We start from the raw sequence: 20,330 nt of genomic DNA, 5'->3' as shown, positions 1-20,330 counted from the left end.
CAAGAAAAACATTCATTATGAATGAAGCAGAATGAAGCCTACATCTCTTCTCCACTCAAAGTTACCCCACTGGTTCTCAGGAAGATTGTTTGTGAATTAGCTAGAGGTGAGGGTTAAAAAAGAGGGCTCATAGAAGCTTTAGGTAACATATAACCAGCATAAGTAAACTGCACATGTACTTAAAATAGGAGAGGTTAATCTTTATGAGGGATCATATAGGTTTAAAAAGAACACATTATGGTACTATTTCAAAATTAATCAGACTTTAAGCTTTGCAATCAGTGTTTCCTTAGGCACTTTTCAGGGTCACAGTGTTCTAAGAATGAAACTTCAATGTATTTTCAATGAATTTTTTAACAAATTTTCTTTATAATTTAGTTTTAGCAACTGTACATTGTGGGATTTTTTACTGTTCCTATGTCAAAATGGGTATCAACCATAATGGAAAGCCTGTGTACATACTGATTTTTTGCTGCAGACTTAATTCTATGTGAGACTAAGTGAGGGATGGAGAGGAGAGGAAAAACAACTGGAAGACTTGGGGTGATCTATGTCCATAGAGGGCTTACATCTTTGCCAATCAGATCCTCTTGATTTTCCACAATCCCCCAGGGAGCGATACCAATGGTGCAGATCTTCCCTCTAGATTTTGAGGCATGATCTTTCAGTGCATCTCCAACATGCCGAATGACTCCTGGGGAAGAAACAGCATAAAGCAAAAATCCATAATTACATCCTTTTTGTTGATTATAGTATGGATTTAGTACAGAATTCTTTTTTAGGAAACACCTGTGCATACACTTACAATTAAGAAAAACCATGAATATATTCCTGTTGATTATTATTACTGTAATATTATAAGTCTATTTTACCTAATCTAAAAAATACTGAAAGAAGTAGCAAGAAAAAATTGCACAGCTCTAGAAACAGGAATGGAAATGTTGACACCTGACCATAACCTGTTTATCTGCACTTGTCTTCACAAATATATATGCACATGTAAGCACTTGCATCCTTCCCAAACACAGAAAGAAGCACAAGAATTACACCCTCCATCCCCCCTGCAGCAAAGAAAAAAATAAAAGTATGGCACATAAATGTTCCCTTCTGTCTGACTAAGGGACGTAAATGTGAAAACATCATTACACTACCCTGTGGTGAGCTAGTCTACCATTCTTTCCAAACAGTCACCTGACATAGCTTCCAGCAGAGTATTAGAAGATGCCTGAGGATCAGTGAGAAAACAAAAATTAGCACAGAAAGAATGACTGTGCCAGCTCTTTTCCAAGTGCTTTCTGATAATGCTTCTTGTATGCTTTAGGACATCTTTGTCACTGTTTCAGTGGCATCTCTTTGCAGCAGACAGGTGTCACTCCCCCTTGATTTTCATAAAATACTTTTTTTTTTAGCTGTGTATCAATAACTACTTTTGTGATGTGGCCGCACTGGAACAAAACTGTGGATTGGCTGCAGATGTTATCTGTAACTCAGTTCTGTGTTTGCTTCTTGTTCAGTGTCCACACTTTCAAGATGACTAGATTGGAATTAACAACAGTCACACAATAGATGTGTTTTCAGCTGGAGTTTTTCTGAACTGTAAATGAACCATGTAAGAAAAACAACTTAACCTTTAAGTCCAGGAGCCTAATTTCCTTCTTGTGGTGGAAAGGTAAGAAAAAAAAACCCAACCAAATATGTACTTGCAATCGAGTATGAATTAATATACGATCTAGCAACCCAAAGGATTCAAAGCAGAAAATTTCCTTTGACTACGAAAACATTCTGCAGCTTAGAATAATCAGCTTTCTGCCTGACATGAATATTCAGAACAATTTGTTTAAGTTATTGAACAGTCATGGTTATAGCCACGTATGCACCACTCCTATCAGATCATTGATTCTCAGTCCAACAGCAGTATTTCAGAATTTTTCAGTTATACTTTTCCTTAAAAGAAATCTGATTTAAAAATTCATCATCAACAGAAAAGCCTGTACTCAGAACTTCCCAATTTGTGCGATTTCACATAGAGTTAAAACACTTAATTTTCACCTACAGAGTTTGAAAACCTAGCCCCAGAGCAATAAACTGCTATCCTCCAGAAATCAAAACCATCAATGAGGTATCACTGGTGATGCAGAAGTGCTTCTGGAACTGTATGTTTTTAAAATGACACTCAGCAACTTGAGCTTTATTGTTTTATTTAGGTAATTTTGATTACAGGGAAAAAAATCCTTTACAGCTGTAAATATGTGGACTTCCCTGGTTCATTCGTATTGTTTTGTCATTTGCAACTATGAGGATATGAGGAATGGTATGAAGCAGATGTGCATTTGCCAAATGCACATGTTACAGTCAGCCCTTGTTTACAGTATTTCTGTAGTTTGATTCCTACAGTTCCTATGGTAATCCACTGCAAGAAGTGTACATTACCTACAGTTTCCTAACCTGCTTTTAACTTAAAATTTATATCTGCCATCTTCAGTACACTACTATATCAACTAAGGTAACTATTAACATCACAGTATACAGGTCAACATTTAACCTGCTTTTCTTCCTTGTTCTGCAGAGATGTGGGGGATATCCTATATATGTGACAGTCCAGAAGCTATGCCTTTTTTTTTTCCTGCTATTTATACTGGTACTGCGATAAAACTGAATATAGTTTTGTCATGGTTTAAGCCCAGCCGGTGAATCAGAACCACACAGCCATTCACTCACTTCCCCCTTTTCCCCCCCCTGCTCCCAGCAGGATGGGGAGGAGAATCAAAAGAATGTCAGTCCCACAGATCAAAACAGTCCGATAACTAAAGTATAATATAAAACTACTACTACTACCACCAATAATAATGAGAAAAAACAAGGGGAGAGAATATAAAACTAAAAAGGGAAAAATACCCCTAAACATAAGTGATGCACAATACAGTTGCTCAACACCTACTGACTGATACCCAGCCTGACCCAAGAGTGATCTGGGCCTTCCCGGTAATCCCCCCTGTTTATACACTGGGCATGACACGCTGTGGTATGGAACACCCCTTCAGCTAGTTTGGGTCAGGTGTCCTGCCTCTGCTTCCTCACAGCTTCTTGTGCCCCTCCTCACTGGCAGAGCATAAGAGACTCAAAAGTCCTTGATCAGCATAACAGCTACTTAGCAACAGCTAAAACATCAGCGTTATCAGCGCTGTTCCCAGACTAAAGTCAAAACACAGCACTGCACCAGCTACTAGGAAGGAGAAAAATAACTGTTACAGCTGAACCAGGACAAGTTTTAAATTTGATGTGCTTTGGAAACTAAAAAGCCCAAGACTCCTATTAAGCACTCATATTCAAATATGTAGGGGGTTACCTAAAATGCACTAAATTTAATGTCTGATGGACTGATTACAGTATTTTCCATAGACAATAAGAAGATACAGTGTGTGTGATTAGTAAATTAATAAATTATAGCTTTGTTACTGCAGCAAATGAGAATAACATAAGAATCTACAAATACCTGTCCCAGCTCAAAACTTTTTGCTTTTATCTCTAGCAGAACTGTTTGACTTTCCCCTGTATCTGTCCTTCTTCCTGCCTCTTCCAGGGAGGGTAAATGGGAAGCCACTGCTCAACCTTTTCTATCTAGGGAACCATATTTTGCAGCTTTTTCCCAAAACCTTCATGGTTTCTCCCAGCAGAGCTGGGCCAGCTGCTATCTTGGGTCACTAGGACACCATCTAGGATGTTACAGATGTTCTTTTGAGTACAAATGCAAAGTTATTGTTCCTGCGGCAGGGGCATTAGAAAAAAAAAAAATAAAAATAGGTCAAGCTGTCTACAAGAAAGGAAAAAAAAAAGTAATACTTCACAATAAAATTTTCTACCACATCCACAACACAGAATCTTTCTTCTTTTCATGTTTCAGATCATCTTATAAGATAAAATAGAGGTATTTTCTGGATGAGTGTTTTCCATTTTATGTAATAAGAGCTCGACTTCAGTTTCTCATTAGTAGTTCCTCCCTGTAGCTTACTGTTGCAAAGTCTTCACTGGCAATATACTAATATAATTGCCTTACAGGAGGCTTTATTTTCAGCTCCCCAGTGTGTTTTCCATGCTTTAGCAAACCTTTTATTCTCTGGCAGTTCTCAGGCTAGTATGAACTTGACATTTTTCTTGTTTGCACATAGTACAGCCAACACTAATAAAGTAAAATACAGAATGGCTTCTTAACCTCACCAGTCCTGATTTTTTTCTGTGATGAACTCCTAGAAGCCACTCTGCTTTCATTTCAATGTTGCTGTTACCTGTGTTTACTCCTCCAGTAAATATCCATGCTCCGGTTGTCATAGCAGCCTTAATGAGGCCTTTTCCAAAGACTTGCTTGAGTTTTGGCTGAAGTTCAAAATTCTGAAGGCCCCCGTGCACAGAGATGAGAAGTTTAGGGAGCTCAAGCTGCCACTCTTTGGTCATCAGATGCAGAAGAAGGTCAGGCTTTGTGTCAAAAGACACACGTACATACTGCAGGAATAAGGGCAGTAGTGAGAGAGAAAGAAAGATTGGTTATACAAAGATGTATGCAAATGGATCACTGAAAAAAGGCAGCCTTTATGACAGAAGCACTAACTAATTGCTAACTTCATGATTTTTCAAAAGTTATGAAAGTAGGCAACTAGCAATCATGGAATACCTGCAATTCATATGCTGGACAGTTTTTCTTTACTTAGTCATTGACTGTTTCAATATGCTTAGCAATGCTTGAAAGATGTCTTTAACTTATGGATCCAAAAGCTGGAGCAAACTTTAAGTGACTGACCAAAGATGACCTATGTAATCAAGAGTCACAACCGTGCGTTCACTTGCATCTTATTTTCAAATTAACAAGTCAAACTCTCCAAAGGTAGGAAATAGCAGAAAAAAACTTGGTTGTTCAAGCACAAGTAAATTTAAACTGAGCAAGAGTTCTGAACAGGTACTTGTCAGATGAATGACTTAAGATTGGTTTGTATAGATTCATGAATTTGCCTAACAATGTACAGGACCAGAAAGTGCTATGGAACACATTTACACATTTGCAGCTCTTGGCTTTTCTCTGTACATCTGTAGCATTTTCTCCAAGGTAAATAATGCCCATCTGTATGATCTCAAGGATAACAACTGTCTTCAAAATTTCTACAACATCAGCGTGTCACATATACCTGTCTTCCTGACAAGCCTTTCTATCTGGTCTCTTTCTCCTGCTATTTCTGTTGCTGATGTATGGTTTCGCAAAGCTCATGACAGAACAGATGATATTTTTTTGAATTTTAATTACATAGCAGATATGGGCCATGGGAGGATAAAATTCTCTCTATAGCTGTTAAGATCTGGAAGGACCCTTTTAACTGAAAAAAATAGGTTACAGAAAGCCATTCATCTGTCAAGCTTCTGATTGAACCAATGCATATAGAGTTACTTCGGCAGTCCTTCCCTTGATGGGTTGTGAGCACAGCCACCAGGCAGATAACACAGGCATCTTTGCTTTCAGACAGAGAAATCCCTAGTTCTAGCTTATTTATTGTAACATGCCAGGCAGTTTAATATCCATATATATTATGTAATCATTTTGTCCCTCTTTAACACCATTAGTGTTTATTTCTTGCCAAGCGATTGTTATTTTTTAGTAAATCAAATGACAGTAAAGTGGACTCTTTTCTAGTTGAGTCAGAAATAAGGACCTGACTTTTCCAGAGGAAATTGCTGATAGGTTTCTTCCCAGGAATGTGTTGTTGCACTGTTAATAGCTGTTCTTAACATTTCTGGAAGCAGATGCCTGTTTGGGCAAAGAGTCACAGAGAAGCAAGGGAGGCACAGCCAGACTGCAAGCTGAGCAAGAACTTGGAAATGCAGTGAATCATTAATGTCCTCCGCAGCACCAAGGCAACTTTGTAACAGCTAATGGACAAAGAACATACAATATTCAGGTCTGGCAAGACCATACTGTAACCTTGAGCTTATATACACATGAACTGCATCCTCAGTAGTTATCCATTCAATTTTCTGCATGGAAGTTGAGAAAAAGCTTGCATGGCAGCTGATCCCACTGACCAGATGGTGAAGCTAACAATTTTGGTTATGATTGGATGGCTGTCAAAGTTTTAACACATTAGTGGAGTTGTCCGGAGACTGATTCTTACTCCTTTTGCCCTGCCCTTAGGAAGAGCTGAGGTTGCAAAGGGCAAACCCTTGTTACCACTGCAGGCATTAATAGGTAGATAACATCCTTTAGGGGGCTTACATGAAAACTTTGCTGGTCAAACTATGTGGATTACATTTTGGGATCATGGGTAACTTACTCTGATTCACAATAAAGACCAACTGCGAATTTTAAGATAATTGCAGTGAAATCATATTAATACTGGACATACAAATTTGATGAAAACAGAGGCTACTGCATCATCCAGGATGGTATTAAGATGCAAGGCACAAACGGCATCAGATGGGTATTATCTAATCCAGTCAGTGTTTCTTTTCATTCATTAGCACCATTTTACAACCCGGAACGTGTGACTTCCCTGACCCTACCTTCTTAAGCCTATGTATTAATTTTATTATCTACTAAGATGTCTGGATTTCAGTAACTAAAATCTATATAGTGAATCACAAAGTTAGAACTATTTTCTTACATTTATTTGAAATGTAGCCATCTTTAATTGCAAACAACTACTTGTTCTTTATACTGTCGGCAACCCCCCTCTATGCTTATAAGATTTAATTTTACTTTATAAACAGTAAATTTAAGCAAAAATAAATCTGAGAGCTCTTTTCATGGAGATTAAAGTTTAAATCATCATGGGTAAACCTTACTGTTTTAGAAGGGCAATGGCATCATTGGTTTTCCTCCTGTGCATACACCTCAATTTTTATGATGGTCTAATCCATTTTTTTGCTCTTATGCAGTCTATTTTCAGTTTGCTATGCTTGGGGTGACTCTTTTGCTGTTACTTAATATGTTAACTAGTAAGTACAAAATAATTCTTGTGTCATCGCTTTCAAAGTATGCATTAAATTAAAAAAAAACACTTCTAACACTTGTTTTATCCATATTAAAATTATTTTTTTCAATCTTGTGGCAGAATATGTGGTCTTTTCATTATTTTTTTTTAGAATATTAATGACTATTTCTGCAGTACCTGATTTCTTTCACTACAGCCTCCAGAGGCAGATTTAATATGTAAATGTAAATTTAAGCTAAACAACAGCTCTGGTATCCTGAAATTCCATGTCAGGTGTATTTGTCAGCTGTAGAAATGATCAGTTCTAATGACAAATGATTCAATCCCTTCTTTATGGGAGTGGTGCATGGCTAGGATGCCGGTCTTTAGTTGTTGTATGTCAGCAGAGCAGGGCAAGATAGGAAGCAAAAATACTGTTTTAACTACAAAACTTACAGACTGACCTGACACGTCAGTATAATGCCCTGAAAAGATAAATCACCATATTCAAGCTGTCAGGCCTGTTTGATCCCTAAACAGAAGTAGTCAGTAAGGGTGCCATTTGATGCCAATAGTTGTTTTACTTTTTTTCACTGGTTTTCTAAAACATAAGTGTTTCCACCACCAACCAAACAGCCAGATGCCTGCAAGCTGGACTCCAGTGCCTTAGGGAAAAGTCAGAGTTCCTGAGCTGTAAAGAGAACGTACTCTGTTACTCAGATACAGCTGTCTTATTAAAGTACATGGTGAGTGACTGCAGATGATGGTATCAGTGAATAAAATAGAAAATCTTATGGTATTCCTTCAAAGAAAATGTCTTCAGGGAACATTTTGTGATCTGCAGTCTAAGGTTGCTCTTTTGTTTCATTCTGAAGCATGCAGATGCTGGGTGGTTACTTCACCTACCTTAATTAAGATTCCATCACTGCAGACTCTTCTTCAAGTTAAAGAATGATTCCCTTAAAGTATGACCTTCGCATAAAAAATAATCCTGATTGTAATTCTCACAGAATTCAATGGAAAAACTGTCATCTAGGCTGAAACTGGACAGGTTCCTTTTCCCTTTTTCTCCAGTGCCATCCTTAAAATTCCTTAAATGTTCTTTAAGTGTTAATTTACTATATGAGAAACAGTATTTGCTGCCTTTTTCACGGTTCATGCAAGTTACAGGATTGCCTTTTTTTTTTTTAATTTCAAAAGCACTGATAGCTTTTAAGCTCCTTTTTACAGTTTTGATAATAATGACTTCTTTTTAAAGCAGAAACTTACCTTTTTATATGGCTGATTTCTAAATATCCTTAATAAACCATAAAGTTATGAGGATCTGAATATTAGAAAGTCTAAGAAACTTTTAATATACAATGGAATTGTACTGATGTCCATTCATGTTTCATATACCATAAGAAAGCTTAAGCATCTGCCACTGAATTTAATTTCTTCCACAGCTGCAAACATATGTAAATGCAAACAGAAAAACTGTTAAATGTTTCTGAAACATTAATGGAATGAGCCTCTTTTAAAGAAAATAAGAGCTTGATAGAGATCTAAAATCATGTGTTGTTGCTGATCTTTTGTGGTTAGATGAAGACTGAAAGGCCCCCTTAGTAAACCCATCTTGTTTACCAGTGTTATCTAATGTTGGCTACATAGCTCTATATAATCTGCTCATTCTCAGCTATTCACATTATTGACTTAAGTAGCTTAGTGCTGCCCCACTAAAGATACTTTAACTCCTTTAATGAGTGGTATTAGCAAAATTCATGCTGTTTGAGAATTTTTGTTTTATGTGGCTGTGGGAAGGAAATTAATAGCACAGTCAGTTCTATTGGCAAAATATAAACGTGCATTGTCTTTCCTGTTTTGTTCCAAATCCACGTTCTATTATAATTTCAGTACTATTTTCATTTTCACAGCAAAAATACCATTGTTAACTGTCTGGTGGCAACTGATATAATATTATATCACTGCACTTACAGCTTGTAAATATACATGTAAAGTATACGTATTATTAAATTTGTACATATAGTATTAAAATCAAATTCTGTTACTTCCAATGGAAGAAACAATTATCTGTCAGCCTTACACATGCTAATTTTATTAACTACCAGTTTTCCAATTATAAATCTGAGTTTTTCATTAATAAATCCCACCTAATACCTTACAATCTGATACAGAAATAATTATAAATTTTGCTGTAAGCACAGACCAAGATAATTGTACTCAGTTCTGTTTCCCTTGCTTAATAATTTTCATGTGTGGGCATCCAGTTCAGTAAATACATTAAGGAACAGGTGGCAAATTTTATGCCAAATTCTTCCCCTGCAGATTTTCTTGATGTAGGTCAGCTTACAAAATCTTGCTTCTTTTAGAGTTATTTCATTACCTAGTAGGCACAATATTAACCTACCATGATTGTCAGCAAAAATCAGCTCCTATGCTATACTGATATTTGTTATCCAATTGTAAGAAAATAACCAAGTAGCATATTTGTAGAAAATACACATGTCCATGTATCATGCATCCTTGCTTCTCTGCTTTTCAGTCTGAAAATATACTGCCTGAACAAGAATGTTCCCAAGATTTACTATGTACTTGTTCCTTTTTCCAAGCCTTAATTTTTAAGATAATTTAAAAGCTCATTTTTCCCTTCTCTGCTAGCAAAGTTGGTTGGGTGCTTTGACTGAGAAAACTTGCCTTTCACAGGAAGCTTTTGATTCGGCAAGTTGTGTTTATTGTGGGAAAGAACTTGTATCCAGTAAATTCAGAGATACGAGATTCATTCTTTCTACTGATAAAACTGCAACAAATAGTTAGGCAGCTCTTTTGACTATAATCTACCCTAAAATAATGTTTGAGCTAGAAATATGACCATAAGAACACCTTCATACTGTTTTCAGTAACAAACACACCATAGTATAAAAAGCTCTTTGTTTCCATTTGAAAAAAAATATGCACAATTACTAGTTATGCAAAACTCCTTATTTGTGTTTTTGTCAAATGAGAGACACTTTTCTCATTGGTAGTGTCCAAGACAGGATACCAATTAAAGATATTTAATGAATTGTTTAATTTGAAGCACTTTTCCTTCAGAGGGATGACTGAATTTCTGGAGCTTTTATAGACTCATTTAAAAAAAATTTGGTTGTTCTCATTTTTCAGGTGGAATTTAACAACTAAGAACAGATGGCAGAAGCAACTATCTTCCTGATTCTAGTACTGTCAAAATAAACTCAGAGGTTTTCCAGCAATAAATGTTTTGTCTGTACTGATCTCCAAGTCTCAGATTTTTAACCACTTTTTGTTTTCTATTTTTCTAAATTCTCCATGGTTTCATTCCTGACTGCACTCTGTGACAAGATTTTTCTTTCCTTCATGTTGACTTCCAATTTCATCTCCACAGTTTCACTCCAAGTATTTTATTCTTTTTTTGAGCACACATATACCTTGGAGCATCTCCTGTTCTCTTATGCCACTGTGCTAGGACACCAAAATCCCAACAAAGAACAGAAATCCTCTATAGAAATTGGTATCAACAGCTTCCCTAAACCCTTCATCATTTCTTGGCTGCCCAAGACTACTTTAGTCTGGGGAGAGAAGTTTATTGCTTTATAATGATCTTCAACATGACTCAAAAAGCTCTAGTGATTACCCTTTTTCATAAAGACAGATTTAATGCGAAGTATCCATATATGATTAATAGCATGATGGCTACTACATCTCTGAATATTACTCATTTTTGGTGAAATCATTCTGTTTTGTTCCCACTCCTTGTGAAGATACCAACAAGGAGCGGGAACGGTTTGGTTCATTTCAGTGCTGAGGGAGGTGTCAATTTATTCACACTAAGCAAATGTTATTTACTGCATTAGAGTCTCTCTCTAGCAGTGGCTTTGCAGATTTTTAGATGACTAGTGAGCAACAGAACATAAGGTGCCTGTGATACTCTCAGAGAAATGACCTAATTTTCTATCTATTTCTTGGTGCAAAAGTGTTTTCTGGTTTCTATCAAAACAAGCCTTCCATCTGGGTGAGCAGAACTGTCCATTTAAGTAATCATTCCATCTCCAGCACATATGTATCCATCCACGGAAAAATATTTGGCTCTTGCTAGTGTACTACTTGAGTTTTGTATTATCTGCAATCCATCTATTACCATGACCGATCTGAGAGACCTCTTGGGAAGGATTCAGGCAAAGAAGATGGTACTGGGCTGCTGGGCAGGTTATTCTGTGCAGCACACAGAGGGTCTGTTTCTGCCCTTACTGCTGTCCAAAACAGTGGCTTGACCACAGCCTACTAGGTATGCACTCATTCATTCCCTTACTCCCAGGTTCTGCAGTTTAGACAAAGCCAGAGAGATTCTTCCTTTCATGTAATGCCACACAGAAGAAATACATGCATGGGTTAGTGTGGGTGCTGGAAACATCTCTCCACCTTAGTGCAGTAATGCCTTCAGATTAATATATTTCGGTATAGCACCATGGCATTATATTATAATTAAGTGGCTTGCCTAAGGAAATCTGTGACAGAATAGTGATTTCCCAGTTCCTAGCTTAGACACTTATTGGGATGAACCAGTAAGTCTAACTGGTCTACCTTCTTATATGTCAAGGAGTCACATTTATAAGTCTTGCAGACAAAGCCAGCAATGGAAAACCACAGTTGAATTCTAAAATTATTCAGAAAAAGAGGGAAAGCTAACCATTGGAAGAAAATTGAGATAGCAGCACATCAGCATGTCTTGAGTCTTCATAAAGGTAGCCCCTCTTATGCTGCACTCCAGATTTTGCAGTTAATTCTGTTCAGCAATTCTTTGGCACATGATCATAAAAACATATGTTACTGGCTTACACTAAATAGTATTTTAAAATGAAATTAATAAAGAATGCTGTTGATTCTTTGTGAATAACTTTTTTGAGCTAGCAGCATTATTTAAGAGAAAAACATGGTTACCATGGCTTTATTGGAATGGCCTCCTCCTTGGAACTCAATGGTTCCAAAAGCGTCCGTCGGGCTGAGCTGTGTGTGCTTGCTGATGGACCACTTCTCCGACTGGATGTCATTGCGAGTAAGCCTGCTTTCATTTTTCTCATTCTGAATAACAGAGATGCTTGGAGTCAGTCCAACATGTTGACCTATTAGACGCCCACAGCAACACCTATGACATTAAACAAACAGAAAACTTCAGTCATGTGCATGTATAAACCAAACAGAGAAACAATCTTAAATGGCCTGCCACTCTTTAAAAGAAAGCCCAAACCTTTTCAACTCTGCTGACCAGTTTCTTGCTATACGAACTCTCTGCTTGTAGAAGCAACATACTACCTTTTCTTTCTATGATCTTGTTTACTTTGGATTTCCCTTTATTTCAATAAGATCATTCCGTTCTAAATATGCACAAAATTAAGGTAATACTTCCTACTGTCTTCAGCTGATGTAAGGCCAAATAAACAGTTTTTGCATGGAGTTGAATTTTAAGTTGGTAGTTCACAGCAATTATTTTCTTTTGACAGTATTGTGTGTCATGCATTTAAGTAAATACTCAAGCCACTGTATATTGAACTAAGAAGATAAGGAAATCAAACATAGATACTGATCCACCTTTGATTTCTTTGTTGGTTTGTTTGGTTTTTTTTAATAATTTAGGATGAAATAAGTTTTGAACTGACACTATTGTGTCTCTAGGAATCCATCACTCCAGATGTAATTCCACCACCTTCTGACCAAGTAAGTCTTTACAAACTATTTATCTTCATATACGTATATATGCATACATATATAGAGGCATTTTCTTGTAACTGACTTTCATTTGTCATACAAGTAGAATGCAATTACCTATGGGGGTCTTTGGTGCTGGGTATGATATGAACACATTCTCTCTTGTAAAATGCTCTTTCTATCCATGATTTCTGTGCCTAAAAAAAAAGGAAACACCATGAGCAATGTTGGCTTATTAAACACATTTCCTAGTACAACTGAAGTGAATCTACAAACATAAAAGAAAACTTCACAGATTTTGCAGATATGCAATGTACAGACATTCTGTAGAGAGCAAACATTTTCCATTGGAACTGCAGTTCCCTTCTAGAGTTAAGCACTCAACAAAAACTCTTAAAATTGTTCTCATATTCGCTAGCCAGATGACTTTGATGCTTGATGTCATCTACTGGCTCAGCAGGAATCACTGGAGAAGAACTGATTCAAACGGCAAAGATTTCTGCATGGAAAAAACACACCTATTCACTGAAAATACTGAAATCTATTTCCCTTCTAGTGATGAAACTAAGTCAAGTCTAATTAAAAAAATAATAAAAATCCTAGAAACTAGAAAATAAGTATCACACAATAAAACTTTTCATACCATAATACCAAAGAACTGAGAGTGTTTAACAAGGAGCCAGAAAACAGTTTCACAGGTGGACATGTTAATGAAAAAAAAAAGAAAAAAGAAAAAAGATCTGTTTCTGAAACCAGGCACAAGAAACTTCGATGTGTTAAGAGTCAGATGACCAGCTGATGTAACCTCTAAAACTGACTGAGTTCGATGAAGCTACACTCTGTATCTTCCCCCACATATTTGCAGGAAATCAAGTCATTCTTCTCAATGTAGTCTTAATTTTTGGATACACAAGAGATCTTTTTTTAAAAAAAACATGGATAGGAAAGAAAGAAAAAGAGACTTTCAGAGCTCTGAATTCTTTTTAGTTATCTAGATAGTTCTCACTCCATAAAATACAAATTCTGGCAAGCTCTCTAAAATATTTCCCCAGATAGAATTCAATTATTTCATTTAATAAGGACACAAGTTGAAACTTTCATTTAAAAATACATTTCAAACAGGTAAGTTTTAGATTGCGTTATAAAATTACCTGTTTGTTTGCACAGCATAAATAGAACTATGACAAATTTAACTGAAAGTTAAGTAACATGAAATGAGCTTTGGATAATTCAAAGAAAACCTGAGCATCTTTCCTCAGAAAATAGGAAAATGCCTTTATAACATTGCCTAATGTTACCTTTTACTATGTAAGGTTATATAGTAATCTATTTATTACCTTTACCAACTAAAGTTACCTTACTGAGTATCTACTGTTACCTTGTCAAATGAATCTCCATCCTGTTTTTCATGTTCAAACCCAGAAACTTAGCACAAATTATGTGCTAGGTTTTATTTATTGTTATTATTTATTATACCATAATAAGATTTTCTAGTTACATTCATTACTTATCACTCTGAGGACATAAAAAGTTATTCTTTTTTTCATTGAGCAGAATCCCTTACTGGATCTAGTGGTCACTCCTGTAACATAACAATATTTTATCTTTGCTCTACTTGTACTTTTATTTGAAATATTTGCTAGATTTCATGTTTTGTAGGAATGCAGACGCCCTAACATGACTTTTACAGTCAGGAAAAAGAAGTATATTAAAAACATTAAATAGAACTGCAGGCAATAATCATCATCAGTCATTATTATCATCATCTTTACAATATTTAATATTATGCTGTCAAACCACCTTAGAAGTCTAGTGTATCATTTAATAATTTGTTAACTTAGTAGTCTTTTCAGGCAAAGAAAGGCTTTTTATACCCTAACTTTCTAGAACTGTCAAGGCATCCAGAGTGAACCTTATGAACTTCATCTGACCCTCTTACTGCAGAGCATTTGAAGCTAAACTACATGGGAAAAATTAGGCTTTTTCTTTTTGTTGACTGTATAGAGAAAGAAAGGAGTTACAATTATTCTGATACTGCAGTGCTAACATTTGAAATCACATACTTTACTGTATGCACTCTTGAAACTTCTCTTCAAGCTCCCAGAGAATACAAACTTTATTACCTTAAGAACACATACTGATAAGAAGCAGCAGATTTATGAATCCCCTTTGGTGTGTGTATATATATATATATATATATATATATGTAAACTGTATATACACACAGTAACAAAAGGAACACACAGACAAAAGTGCATATATACAAACACGGACAAAAAAGGAAGACTTGTAGAATAATGGCAGTTTTATCTGCATGCTTGTTTAACACTAAATACATGCCTGCAACATCTTTTATCTTCTCTAGGACACATGAAAAGTTTTTCGAATACAATTTTTCTTCAGAATATCCAAAATCAGCTCCTACTGCAAAGCTCACATAGCATATGATTATCATTTATGTTGTCAAGACTCCCTAAAAATATCCTTGATTAAATTCCATAAATTTTGCATACTTTTCTGCAGTCAATTTACTTTGCTGAATTTACTTACTACACAGACCTAATACATCTTTCCTAAAGATGGCCATAATTCAATTTCTCTAAGCCTCAAGATCCATTACAAAAAGGTGCCACAGGTACTTCAGTAAAACACTTTTCCTTTAGGTATACAAGCACACTTTCAAAACCCAAGAAACTGACATTTAAAATTTGTTTTCCTACTCTTTTTCACACTGTCTTTGTAAGTAGAAAAGAAACCCAACTACCTTAAATATAACTTGCATTTGAATTTTCATCATACTTTTTCAAATGTAGTACTGCAAAAATAATAGTCTGAATTTAAAATGACCATTGTTCACACCAGAAAAAAAGATCTTCCAACTTCTATGTCTCAAAAAATATACTCTCCTACCTGACAGAATCATAATGCCAAAATACAGGATTTACTCTTTTCACAATTCCTTGCCCTTCCAAACTAAAAAGAAAGCATCTGGTTTCACTGCCCAATGCCATTATCATTCTGTGACACAGAAAATTTGAAATGAGTGCTCAGAGGTATAGAAATTATGTTACTTGTCCTAGAGTCTTCATAACAAAATTAGAATAACTTGTGGAAATCAACACATTCAAGACATAACAGTCTGCATCAAAGTCTTGTTTATAATGTGAATTAATAAAGTAGTAAAATGTTTAGAAAAAAAATAGCAAACTATTTTTTAAGAATAGCGGAGCAAGAAGCTTATCTTTTCTTATTTCATAAAAACTCCTTTTGCATTAATTCTTAAAACAACATAAACTCTACAATTAATCCCTAAAGTAAATGCCACACTTATACTAGGATTTAACTTACTTATAGCTCAGATCTGTAGGTTAAGTCTCTCTCTTTATTAACCTAGCTGCAAAATCCCACCAAGAACATTTTTCTCCCTCTTCTTTACCTGAGCATCAAACCTGGTGTTTAAGTCTGTCCAGAGCAAACTCTGCTGTCCGTATTTCCCTGTTGCTGGTCATTGTTAATAACACAGTTGTGAGCGCCCCCTGAACAATGCACTGAGTCCATCCACAACACAGAGATGTGAGAGAGACCGAAGCCCTTGTGTCCATTAGTTGCTTGGAATGTGCTGCTGTGGGATTAGCCTCATTAAGGGTTCGGTGGATGCTTACCCGAGCCTCACAACATCACTTGGTTTGAACATCTAATCTGACGCCAAAAGAAAAACAAATCCCCTGAGAGCTTGGATTTAACTGGCACAAGCCTTGATGGGCTTTTTTCCCCTCCTCTTCTTTCCCTCCTAGAGAGTGAGCTTGCGAAAGTGTGATAAGGTGCTCTGAGTTCTTAAATTCAATCCAGGAAAACAAATCCTTCAAAAGAAACAGTGTACTAAGCTGGAAAGAACCTGAGCACACAAGAGAAGTTGCTAATCTCCAAAGAATGAAACCACTGTGTTTCTTGGGTAATTGCAAGAAATCTATGCACAGTCAAAATATGTTGCAATTAATCAACAATGGCATTTTTCCAGAGAAGCTGTGGTTTCTTGTTGTTTTTCAACACAGTTGCTGTACTGTAGTGAATGTAACTTTTCAGAAAGTCATAAACATAAACCTTTGTCTTTCAGAGACAAGCAACTGCATTATTTTCAGCTTAATTTAAAGTTAGTAACTTAAAAAGCAACTTGAATGTTTACAAATTTGGAGACTACTTCTTTACTGTACCCTCTTGATATCAACACTGAAGAATAACCTTTCCCCATAAATAACACTTAATTTTTTTTTATTACATAGCAAATATATATGTGTTCAAATACTTACTTCAGGAGTTTTTCCAACATAAAATAGTTTTACTCCCCACCCCAATTTCGAATGAATTCCTCTCTACTCCTACATATGCATACATACCCTCCTTTCCTTTTAGTAAGGTTGCATGTAATGCATGGAAAATATGCTGTTCACCCTTCTCACTGATCTATACACAAACACTAAATTATTCTGTATGTACTTTAGCTCTGACGGGCTAGGATGGGCAAGACTCAGCATACGCATTAACTTCTAAACTTCTTATACCATAGCACGTGTTGAGAAGCTTCTGCTAGGCTGGTTGATCCATGAGATTTTTTTCTTTCTTGGTTCCTTGTGGTTTTGTGTAAAATACTTACACATACTTTTTATGTAAATTATATATGAGGTATGTACATATACTCATTCTGTCTGCATATATATGTATATATACATTCTTTTCCGGCAAAGCTGTGAGATTTCTCTACCACACAGTTCAGAGCAACAGAGACCATGTGCACATCTTGTGGTATTTCTTTAGCACAGGATCAGACCAAAGATGGTTGCTGAAAAAGAACAGCAAATGCAGAGAAAGTTGCATTGCCAAGGGAGCAGCTAGTAAACAGCTCAATGAGACAAACAATATGAGTGGGGAGTCAGCAAGAAAAGACTGCATGTTAACACAAGGAAATTTGGTTGGTTTGAGAGGGTGGAGAAAGAGTGAGGGGAGGAAAGAGATTTCACACGACTGAGATAACTGAGTAAAAACCCAAATCTGACTTTGAAGTGAAACTTCAGTTCTTGGACTTGACAAGATTTTAAAGATTGTTCCGGATTCGGCTTTCAGCTTGCAAAGTAACCTGGGCTGAAGCTGCATCTTTCACCCTGATACATCAGGACAAGAAACAACATTTATTTATTCATATTCACCTGGTTGCACTGTGAAGGATGTTTCATAGACAGAGACTTAGTTAGAGCTGGCATACGCCATGGATGCCACAGGAAATCACAACTGTCTTTGCCGTAGCTTATTTGAAGATGTGTTAATGTTATGACAATGAAAGTGTCATAACATACTAGTGCCATAAAGTAAAGGAGTAACTAAAAAAAACAACCAATAAGCAGAGACAGCTGTGTTTTTTTCAATAGGATGCACCTGCAATATAGTGTTTTCAGAGAGGTGGGTGCTGCACATACAATAATACAAACCTACACATTACTTACATTTTCAACACAGCTCACTGTTAATGAAAAGCTCTCAAACAGCAGTTAGCAATGAGCTCAGTACTGACTCCTCATACAACAGGAGAGCTAGTATTAAAAATTAATCAAGAGCAGAAATTTTTCAGGAACAGAAATTCTGGCAGATTTCAACATGTTATGTAGCTGGGATGCTTAACTGCTGACCTCTGAATTAACATTATTTTAAATGAAGCACCAGGAGTGACAGTTTTAGAAACCTGCAATTTCAGTGGCAGAGCTGAACTGGAGGCAGTTCTCACCCTCTGCTTCCCAATTTTATCTCCAAGAAATAACTAGATTATAAGATAGATTTCACTGGGGCAAGAAAGGTGTTGTTAAAAGCCTTTCTCTACCTTGCAGTGGGGCAGAACAGCTGGGCAGGCAATGGAGTATTACTGAAACAAATTACAGATAGGATTTTCAAGAAGCATCTGGTGACTAAACTACATCAGCACAATTGCAAGCTTATGAGATTAGTGTTCCTCAATCAAATGGGCACTTTTGCAAATCCCCCTGTCTCCAAGTAAAAACCTTCCATCTGTAAATTTATATAGCTAGATTACTACAAAAGATAACAGTGCTTCAATATAAACTTATTACAAAGTGTGTGCAAGCCAAATTTTTACCACTTTTTTCAGTGTTGCCCAATTATAAGCACTACAAGTGCTTTTATGTCTTGCTTAAAACATTAGGAATTGAGCTCTCTGGATATTAAGACAGGGACCATTAGGCTGTCCCAAAATGTTTGATTTTCTAACAGACACTTACTACTAGGAGCATCTTAGAGGCTCGTCATCAGGCCTTTACCCACTGCAGCTGTACTTCTCCAGGTTTGGTCTTCTTCTCACTGATTTCCCAAATACTTTAACATCAAAGTTGTTCCAAGAACAATGTTGAATTGTCTTGAAAAGCAAGTTGTATTCAGTACAGAGCAGGAGGGCATACCATGCAGTCATTATTACTAGAGCACATTACATAATTTATATGTTAGCATTGTTTACCAGAAATAATTTTTATATTGCACTTGGAAGAAAGAGTAATCTAAAAGTAATCAGAAACTTTCCACTCCATAGTTTAGGATTTTAAGCATTATAGTTGTTACTTTTCTTACTGCAAGGTAATGAATTTGTGTATCTCTGCTAATGCTGTCATGCAAATTTGTATTTACGCTTTATGTATTTTTAAGACATTATATAGAATAAGCATACATGAACAGTCACTATTATCCATGCTGCTGATAAATTAACTGGAAACCTTAACAGACATTCCAAGAAGAATTGGTGTAAATATCGAGGCTCTTACAGATCTCCTCAAGACCAGTGTAAGTGCAAGGGAATAAAGTTTCCCTATTTTCTTCTTATGTATACTGGCATTTGACAAGTAGAATGAAGCCTATTGACTTCATTCATGATGCTTACTTAGAAAATATTTATGATTTCACCAAATCTGCTGTGAGGTTAAAGTTGTTTACGTAAGTAAATAAACCTTTTCCAGTAGGAAAGTCCTACTTTATCAAATGATGGGTTCACCTAGCCCACTTCTCTTTAGAAGTGCCATAAATAGGTGCTAGAAAAAATGAAAAATATGTCAGATCTATATAATGCTTTTTTCCTAAGTTTCTCAGCTAGCAACTAACTTCTGCTTATAGAATTTATAGATTATAGAACATTAGAATATTATATATAGAATATATATATAAAATATAGAATATTATAGAACACTGTGATTTCTATGTGCCCTGTAAGCCTCCATGGGCCTTCCTCCACAAACTTGCCTGCTGATTTCAAGCCGATGAACATCCTTCTCCCCACTGTTAGGGAATTAGTTCCTTTTGTATATTTTGAATGTGACTCCTTATACTTTCCATGATCTTTATTACTGGCAGAGGCAATGAAAAGTCAGTTCTCATCTATCCTTTTCATGCCAGACATGGTTTTCAAATACATTCTTCATTATATTTTCCCCCTAGATTAACTATTTCCCAAGTATTCCCTCCCATACCTTTTATTATCCTTGCTGCCCTTCCCAAACCTTTTCTAGTTAATTTGATTTCTTCTGGGAGAAACCAGAACTGTGCACCAAAGGTGGAATACAGACAAGAGGACATACACTTGTTTTGGTACCTACTCCTTTCCTAATAATTTCTAAG

At 36.1% G+C, this 20,330-nt stretch overlaps 1 protein-coding gene across 4 annotated transcripts in view; it reads right to left on the bottom strand.

Annotated features, from left to right (window-relative positions):
- The window catches only part of LOC133218669 (transient receptor potential cation channel subfamily M member 3), a 337,140-nt gene that overhangs the window by 79,213 nt on the left and 237,597 nt on the right, over positions 1-20,330 (bottom strand). For all 4 annotated transcript variants that reach the window (XM_061365328.1, XM_061365330.1, XM_061365331.1 and 1 more), the window contains exons 2-5: positions 12,786-12,865; positions 11,904-12,108; positions 4,284-4,497; positions 570-694 (exon numbers count right to left, since the gene is read on the bottom strand). In XM_061365328.1, the coding sequence (XP_061221312.1) occupies positions 570-694; positions 4,284-4,497; positions 11,904-12,108; positions 12,786-12,865 (624 nt within the window). The remainder of the gene's footprint in view (positions 1-569; positions 695-4,283; positions 4,498-11,903; positions 12,109-12,785; positions 12,866-20,330) is intronic.

The sequence above is a fragment of the Neopsephotus bourkii genome, unplaced genomic scaffold, assembly GCF_033783945.1.
Source record: "Neopsephotus bourkii isolate Nb327-2 ecotype Australia unplaced genomic scaffold, CSIRO-AGI_Nbou_v1 NB_1281, whole genome shotgun sequence".
Lineage (NCBI taxonomy): Eukaryota > Metazoa > Chordata > Aves > Psittaciformes > Psittacidae > Neopsephotus > Neopsephotus bourkii.
Note: the sequence above shows the minus strand (reverse complement) of the source record. Positions and strands in the feature narration are given on the sequence as shown.